We start from the raw sequence: 9,210 nt of genomic DNA, 5'->3' as shown, positions 1-9,210 counted from the left end.
TGCAGCGTGGCAACTTCCCTTGATGTGCTGCATTGCGTGAAATCTTAGTAAATATGCCCCTTAATTTTTTTTTACGATTTCTTTGTCTGTAATTTATAGAATTTGGCTGCATTTTGAACAATACAATACATATGATTTCATTTTTTATAAATCTAAACACTGATTTATTTAATGGTACTATTTGTGCATTCAAAATTGAATGCTGTTCTAACTTGTTCTTTGTTTATTGTTGACTGCAAGCTTCAATTATAATTAACTCCATGGTGACAAGAGTTGTCCCAAGGTCTTAGCTTTCTGAATGCACTCAGTGTGTAATGCAATATTAGTAATGATCCAGTTTTGGGAACACCAATGAATCTAGTTAGAAGTACCACAGTCACCTCTTTATTACTAAGTAAATATATGTTTGGCCCTCAAGTAATGCTTTTCGCAAGTGCTCATAAGAACACTGTTGGACTTTTGGCCATACGCATGGTCATCCCTAGTCTTTTTGCCTCCTTCCTCCTGGTTTTTCTGACCTCTCGCTGTTGGCTCTAGGACTCTGAGCACTTTATCACTGCTGACCAGTGCTAAAGTGCAGGTGCTCTCCCATCTAAAGTTGGTATGATTGGCTTATACCTAATTGGCATATTTAATTTACCTATAAGTCCATTGTACAGTGGTATCTCTATACCCAGGGCCTGTAAACTAAATACTACTAGTGGGCCTGCAGCGCTGCTTGCGCCACCCACTGAAGTAGACTTTCAAACCTGTCTCAGGCCTGCTAGCGCAGGGCCTGTGTGCGCAGTTTTCTGCCACAGGGACCTGGCATCTAAATTTACTTGCCAGGCCCAGAACTCCCCTTTTACTACATGTAAGTCGCCCCTAAAGTATGCCCTAGCTAGCCCTATGGGCAGGGTGCGATGTATGTAGAAAGGCAGGACATGTGCCATATTGCCTGGCCTGTCCTGGTAGTGACAAACAGCCTAACTTGGTGTCTCACTGCTGTGAGTGCTGCCTTCTCATAGGATTGCATTAGAAATGCCCTGCCTTATGTGTAAAGGGTATTGTCTGATTTATGAGGGGTAGCGTAGGCGTGTTTGGTATGGTTGTGATGGTGATAATAAATACTGCTTACTGGTGTGGGTGTATTTTTTATTACTATCACAGAAATGCCACTTCTAGAAAGTGCGCATTTAACTGTGCTTATAATTCTGGTGTTTTGCAGCTTGACTCCAATCCACGTCTGGGCAGAGTGACAGTTGGGGCTTTGTGCATACTTTTCAGACAGCCTGTACACAGGGAGGGTGGAGGTGTCACTGAGGTGCATCTACATACTGAATAGTCTTCCTGGGCTGAGAGAAGGGAGAGGCGGGGCACAACTACATTTGTAAAGGCTGTGCCCTTGCCTCACACAATAGGGTCGTTAACCCCCCACTGATGTCTGGAGCCTGTGCTGAAAGGAGAGAGGGGGCACTCCCAGAACCAGTTGTAACTGGCTGGAACCTCCTCTCCCTGTCATTGTAAAACACTGTAAAAAAGGACTATAAGTACAGGGGAATTTTCCCCACAATTTGAACATTCTTGGAACTTGAAACTGGACACAGAACGCTGATGAATGGACTCACCAGGAAACCGCCATGGACTGCTGCTGCTGTGCTGACCTGTGACCTGCCTGGTCACTAGGAGGAACTGCCACCATCTGCACCCCTTGTGCTGGCCTGTAGCTGGGCCCACCAGCCCTGTGCTCCTTCTTGTTTAGTTGTTCCCAGGGGCAGGGTGCTGTGGCCCCTGACCCCTGCAACGATCTTTTACATCTTTGCCAGGAGGGAGCGCGAGGCGCCCCCCTCCCCCTTTAAAGGATTTCCCTGACTTGGGCCCCCCCTTGGAGAGGGCCAGTGGAGGCCCCCCAGTGATCACGGGTCCCAGAAGGGGCCCGTCAAAAATTCAGAGAGGGTGCGTGCCGCCCCTCTCGGTCTGCCATGTTGAGGGAGGCCCCCGTTTTTGCGCAGAGGAGCGCCGGGGGCCCCATTAGTTGTTTTAGGCACTGGAAGTGCCTCCCCATCAAGACAGGTACTTTTAAATGGACCAATATGTTCCTAATCTAAAGTTCTTTCTACAGACTTTGCTATTATGATATATTGCCTACCTGTTCTATGATACTTTTACATATGTGTGCACATGTTCCTTTTATGGGCATGACTTGCTAATATGTTTGCTTAACTTGCCATAGATTTTCTAATGTTCCTACTATGGGCGTTTTATGATATTCTTATGACAAGTGTTCTAATGTAATTACGTGTTTCCTGACTACTGCTTATGTTGCAGAATACTGAGTAACCTGTGTGTTATGTGTGACTACTGCTAGTTTGCAGAGTAACTAATGTGTAACGTTCTGACAACTGCTAAGGTAGCAGGATAGTACTGTTATGTGATGTTGGTCTAATAATTACGTTGTGTACAATACAGTGTATTTTCATATAATCTGGTGTTGTGTTTCCTTTGTGGTGGGGATATTGCGTCACATGTATGTGTGTGTTGTGCAAACGCTTTACGCATTGCCTCCGGGTTAAGCCTGACTGCTCGTGCCAAGCTACCAAGGGGGTGAGCAGGGGTTATCTTGGACGTGTAACTCCCTTGCCCTGACTAGAGTGGGTAAGTTCTGCCTGGCTGAGGTGCATACCCTAGCCAACCAGAAACCCCATTTCTAACAAACACCAATTTCAATCGTACAGATTCTGCATCCTAGCCAAGGATGGTCTCTGTTAGAGGGACTGAGTATAAGGCACCGACTCTAGCATTCACTGGTGAGAAAGGACAGTAATAGGAATAAGAAAGAGGGAACAATCATACCACAAAAGTAGGGTCACTCCATATGTATTCAGATATATGCATTCCAGCGGTGGCTGCCGCATATGTCAAGGGGAAGGTGGGGGGACGATGGGGAGAGAGGAAACAAACCCCCTCACCCCAAAATACTTACAGTTCTTGTTGTTGCCTCCTGCCGTCACGCTTCTCTCCTGGTGTCCCAGCATTCACTGGGACACCAGGACAGGCTCCCCAGCAATCGTGGCACTGCTTTTATGGTAAACCTAGCATGGAAGCATCATCAGGATTGGTCTGAGTGGCTTGGACTGCGACTCAGACACAACCCTGGTGTCTGTGCAGTTTCTCTAGCCCGGCTGTTCAACACAGCTGGGCTGGAGAAACCTAAGTGCGCATGAGCTAGCAGATGAAAAATAAAATGTTAGTAAGTTGTTTTATTTTAGCATCTGCTAGCTCTTAGCCAGGTCGGTGAGGCCCCTCCGCGATTGCGGAGGAGCCGCCCCTAGCAGCTCCCATCATTTATGTTATTGAAGAGTTGGTCCTGAGTGAGATTTAATGTTTTTTCTGGTAGCTGCAGTTTTTCTCATTATTGCTGATACCCCACTGTATTATGGTACGTGTAGTCTTTAATTTCTTAAACATCCATCATTTTCACAATTTAAAGGCAGTATAGCATTGCAAGCTAGCTATTGCTTTGCATATGCAAGTACTAGACTACATTGGGGTCTCATTGGGATCAAGACTTCAGTACAAAAAAAGAAGCTACCTTTTTTTTAGCCTAACTGCACCTTCTCTTCAAGAGAACATGTTCATATGGGTTGCATTTGAGCTGATTTCCGATGGTTACTGTGTCACAAGGAGATGGATGTGGTCATTTGGGGTTTTATTGCTTTCCTTTATGTCAGGTAACCAATGGAAATGGTTAGTTGGAACTTAAGTCTTTATCCCCAAAGAAGAAGTAAGGCCCATATTTATATTTTTTTAGCGCCGCATTTGCATCATTTTTTGATGCAAAAGCGGCGCAAACGTACAAAATATAATTGTCTTTTGTAAGTTTGCAACGCTTTGGTGTAAAAAAAATGATGTAAATGCGGCGCAAAAAAAGTATAAATATGGGCCTAAATCTCCCTGTATTTCTTCAGAAGTTAGTTATTATATAAGGGATAAAGTACTCTCTTCTGTGCATTATAGCGATATTCCATGTCACAGAGGATTTCCTTAACCATTGCTAAGTTCTTTTACATGGTTATGAAACTCTGAGGTGACTTGCAAAATGTTTATCATGTATGCCAGGGGGTACTTCATACCATACAATACATGGTCACACCATCAACTTTACCACAAACCACTTGGAATATTGGTGCGTAGCTTTTTCATTTGAAAGAGCAAACATGTTTGAAAACACGAAGAATAAAAATAAAATCTCTAGTGCAAAATTTATCACATTAATAACCTGTGAGCTATTTGTGGCAAGCAGTTCAGTACAACTTAGTTTAAAAAAAAGTTCAATAGCTCGGAATGTGAAGACACGCAAAAATATTCTACCTTTTCTCTCTCTTAGGAGTGCAAAACAGAAATAATCTCTCTGCTTGTCATTGTAAGCTATTAAAATGGAGCAGAAGAAATAAAAAGCAATCTTCTGAAACAGTTGTTTCAAATATGCTCCATGACCTGACTTGCCATTCACCTTGGCTGCGTGGTCTGGCAGCAGGCATTGTGACAGAACTTGTAATAACTTGTAATAGTCGTCTTATCTTTGTAGTCGGCGACTGAGTGTGTTACAAGTGCTGTTGGCATCTAGCCACGTACATTGCCATGACGTGTATGATGCTGCCTTTGCTGGTAAAAATGGTAAGGGTATCCTTTATCATCTCTTCTGGAGCAGATAGATATCCTGTTGTTCTTTTCACAGAAATATCTGCGGTGGACAGAAAGATCAGTCAGAGTGTGTGATTGGCTGCAGAAGCCATGAAGGAGCAGATAGCAAATGTTTTTTTTCCTGTGATAGTCATTCCATACACAAAAATCATATTCCAACTCGTCTCTCTTGCTGGTTGTTTAGAAAATACATTTAATCACCAAGATTCATAAGTTATGACAACCTACTCATTTTTCATTTACCAAACAAGAAATACTGTTATGGATAAAAACAAGAGATATATTTCTGAGCCAGTACCCTCCTGCTTCGGGGAGTAGTGACTCAGTTGTGGGAAGGCTGCGGGAACACGATTTTCAATGTGGCTCTTCAAAGCCCATGGCTGGTGAGATGTGGGCTGTTGGAGAACCTTAATAGGATGAGATTGGTCAAACCTAGGAGATAAAAAATAACCCACTTTTCCAGTGAAACGAGTGGGCATCTCACTCTTACAACATACCCTTTGCCTGGAAGAACAACCATCTGCATTTGTAGATATTACAACTGATATGAGAAAATAGAAATTAAAACAGCTATTTACATTTTTGTGGAATTTACAAACAAAGCGTTAAAAGAGACAGCTGGAGGTCTGTTTCACGAACCCCCACCCAAGGATCTAGATGATGTGGTCCACTTTAAGGACTATGCAAGATGATAACGACACAGGACGTTTCTGTGATTGGGTGATCTGATCTCCTTCAAGCTTGCTATTCAATTCACAATATTATCGGTGAGAAATCCACACATCCTAATTCAGTGACGCGCCTTGCATCAAATGACAGCTTTATCACAAAGGACGTCATCAGCTTTGCTCTGTGCTTCGGTCTCTGTGCTCTTCAAAGGTGAGATTCTTAGTTCTGCAAGACTACAAAAGTACTTTTGTTCTAGGGCATGGCCAATCAGGTGGAAATACTCCATGAGCAGCAGTGCTGTAAGTGATGAACCACACCTGGCAGCGTCGCAATAAAACTAGTAATTAGAGACATTTGACCAACATACCACTGTCTACTCGTTACTAAATTTCCAACGTCGGAGCACCAGAGACCAAAACAAAATGTTTATAATTCAAACCCAGATCAATGTCGGGAGAGTTCCGCCTAATATGAGCATATGTATCATGTGTATATATAGATCTATATGTATGTATAACAATGACATAGGATGAACATGTGTCTTCGGCCACAAAGTTGATGATGTATGTGTTGAATGAAGCTTTCTCAGCAGTACGACAAGAAGTCTTTTTAGCATTTGGCCATACTGTCCTCCTCTCACAGGAACATTTGACGGACACATATCCCTGCCAGTGCTTATCAAAATCCTCTTCACCAGTGGTTTCTGGCATGTTTTCATTTCAATGACATTCCTGGGAAAAATAAAATAACATAGAGAATAGTCTTTCGCATTTGTGTTCAGTAGTAAACATCAGCTGACCAAGTAGCTGTGCATCTCCCTGGAGTTAATGCTCAAAACCACGCCTGAGTGATTTCCTAAGAAACGAAAAAAAGAAAAACACAAACTAAGATAGTTGCATTAACACATTTTTACAGATTTCAGTTTTTTCCCTATTTTAGACACAGAAAAAGGTGGTCCAACTACTAAAGAGAATGCATATATTTGTATACACCACAGGATACGGTTGGTTCTGTTTTTGATTAGTGCTTTCTACCACAGTTCACAATGGACTTGTGAGTTTTAAGGTGTCTGCCATAGGGGTGGGGTAGGGTGCTGTTTCTGTGATGGTGAGGTGAGGTGCACCTACTTCGGGGGTGAACAGGTGACGAGGGAGGATGGCGTGTGGGGCGTCCATCCAACATGCCACTGACCTGCGACTGGACACTGACAGGCATCTGCAATAGGGGAACCGTGTAGCTGTTCAACTTTCTACCTCTGCCAGATGATGTCACTGCAAGGCAACAATGTTGAGGCGGCGTGATAAAATGTATAGAGAAGAAGATGGCAGCTAAGTTTAAACATATGTACTGTGAAAATTCCAATATTATGACAATGAAAAGAAAGCTGCCAGTGGTTTAATGCTGTGGTGGTCGAAGCGAAAATATCACACTAACAAACAAAATTATATTCATCTGTTCAATAAGCATTCATAACTATAAATACTATAAGTTAGAGACTGTGAGAAAGTATGTTATCAGTTGGGGTATATGGTATACTACCACAAGTAATAATGGTTCTATTGTTGTTAGGTCCAGAAACGTTTTCAGTAATTTAAACCTGAGCTTAATGCCTGATAGCTATGGAACAGAGCAGACCGGTTTAACTTCAGAAAATGTGCAAAGCATTTAGAGGTACCAAAACAGTTAAAAAGTTGAAAACCCAACACAATAAAAATCCCACTCCAATGTATAATAATTAAATGTAATGACCAAACTAACACCAGGTCAGATTCCTCCAGTGGGGCGGCCTCTAGCTGCAGTCATACAGGGCTCTAGAAGTCTGGATACCCTCTCCAAGGCATCCCGCTGAAATGGATTCGCTGCTGTGCTAAATCTCAGAGCAACAGCAACCTAAACCTTTGACCCAGCAGCAATGCACCCTCATAGGAATGATTTGGCAGGTCTTTCCTAGTCCTCCAGGGTTATTTGAAACTTTTTGGCTTCAAAGTCCCAGGTTTTTCAGGATGTTAAGAGGAGTACTCTTAGACACAGACAATGGTTCCAGGCTCTCAGAACAGCATTTGGGGTTAAGACTCACTCCAGCAGAAGCTCCTAGTAGGATCAAGGGCAGGTCCAGTTGTAACTGTTCAGTTGGGCTCTTCAGCAAAAGGTCTTCTAGCAGCTTGTGCCCCTGTAGCTTAACAGGTCAGTGACCTGACCTTTGAAATCCACTCTTTGCCCTGGGTACAAGGTCCAGCCTTTCAGGTCTCCTCACACATCTCAATAGCAGGTACAGTCCTTCTGTTTTCCAGAGGTTTAGTAGTGTTCTAAAGATGGTACCCTGGGGTACCACATTTATTTCTGCCACGAGCCTGCAGGTAGAGGTGACTCCTGGGCCCTCTCTAACCAATAGGGACAGAATTTCTTTGGGGGTAACCTTACCCACTTTTGCAACATTTCCTGTGTGCTAAACTCCAAACAATCCCACAGTACTCCACAGTGTGATTATTCAGTTTCACTTTCAATGGAAAGTAGTCCCTCATGCATTCCAATGGAAGCACTAGAGGAGGAAGAATACACATAAATTAACATGCAGGGGTTTATTCATGAAAGCATGATTTGTCACATTTGCACCATGCAAAGTGGTACAAGGGTGATGCAAGGCTCTAAGTCAGATTGATGAAGTCAGGCAAAGCCACTGTGTGTGCCATAAATCTGAAGTAGCGCAACGCAGCACAAATCACTGCACTACTCTGCCTTGAGTAGACGTTCCATGAGCAGTGCGGTGGATGTTTCCACCCAACACCCATGGATTTTGAGGCATCCACAAATTTACAACACCATGTATACTTAGGGATGCACCAAAACCTTATGCCTCCCTAGGGGTGGTGCAACGAGGAGAAACATCTTTCTGCAGTGCACAAAGAAATAGGAACAAGCCCCCTGGATTGTTTTTGTGCAGTAAGGTACCCTTTCCTGCCCCAAAACAATCCTGCGTGCAAGACAGACACCCTTGCACCATGGTGCAAAGGTGACTGTGTTAGTGCTAGTCAGCCAAAGGGGCACCAGCGCAGAAGGAAAGGACACAAATGCACCTTATTGCTTAAATACAGCACATTCCTGTCTTTTCCCTGTGATGCAGGGCAGTGCAGCAAATCACCTTGCCAAAAATTCATAAATATGCCCTGCAGACTGAAAGACTACACTGGGTTAATCCAAGATATGATTGACAATTTCCCAAGCCAATGTCGGAAGCAAGTAGGCCAATAGTTTGTAGCTGGCTGACCCAAAGCCCACTGTATGGCAACCACCATATCTAAAAACTTAAACAAGTCTTGCAGATCCAACGATCTAAGGTGTTCCCATGATTGCAGAAGATATACAAACATCAGGAGTACTCACACAATTAAAGCCCCCTTTTTGGTTTCTGAAGGTGGTGAGACAATGAGATTATACACGTAGATCCCTCATATATGCTACACTCTCGAAACTGCCAACTACCTCTGTGAATCACCAGCTCACCTATGTCAACTATTCTTCACTTAGCATGACCTTTCTGGAAGGAAATTTTATCAAGAGATTGCTCTTCCATTTGAAACAATTTGGGAAGATTCTGCACTACATACCCTCATAACTTCACCGTATTGTATAAACTGACACCCTAATAAATTCAAAGATCTCAAACTCTATTCCACTCTAAGCAGAATTATTCATATTAGGAAAAGCAACTCTAGACATGGACAAGATTACAAGCTCCCAGTCAAAGCATAGTTCGCTGACTTATTATTGACTTGCTCAGCAGTACTCTACATCTGCTAAAATACAACATATCTGAACGACTACTTCAAATTATCTACATATGTTTTAGTAACCCTTCAT

The 9,210-nt window shown here is 43.1% G+C and overlaps 1 protein-coding gene across 7 annotated transcripts in view; it reads right to left on the bottom strand.

The window, feature by feature from the left end:
• Positions 1–4,850: 4,850 nt before the first annotated feature.
• Positions 4,851–9,210, bottom strand: part of SORCS2 (sortilin related VPS10 domain containing receptor 2) — a 1,939,515-nt gene continuing 1,935,155 nt past the window's right edge. For 2 of the 7 annotated variants that reach the window (XM_069203250.1, XM_069203243.1), the window contains exons 27-28: positions 6,544–6,623; positions 6,043–6,207 (exon numbers count right to left, since the gene is read on the bottom strand). In XM_069203250.1, coding sequence (XP_069059351.1) covers positions 6,184–6,207; positions 6,544–6,623 — 104 coding nt within the window. In that variant the 3' untranslated portion in view covers positions 6,043–6,183. Of the gene's footprint in view, positions 6,208–6,543; positions 6,624–9,210 lie in introns of all 7 variants that reach the window. The other 5 variants (XM_069203265.1, XM_069203272.1, XM_069203288.1 and 2 more) reach the window with 4 other exon arrangements.

This window comes from Pleurodeles waltl, chromosome 1_2, assembly GCF_031143425.1.
Source record: "Pleurodeles waltl isolate 20211129_DDA chromosome 1_2, aPleWal1.hap1.20221129, whole genome shotgun sequence".
NCBI lineage: Eukaryota > Metazoa > Chordata > Amphibia > Caudata > Salamandridae > Pleurodeles > Pleurodeles waltl.
Note: the sequence above shows the minus strand (reverse complement) of the source record. Positions and strands in the feature narration are given on the sequence as shown.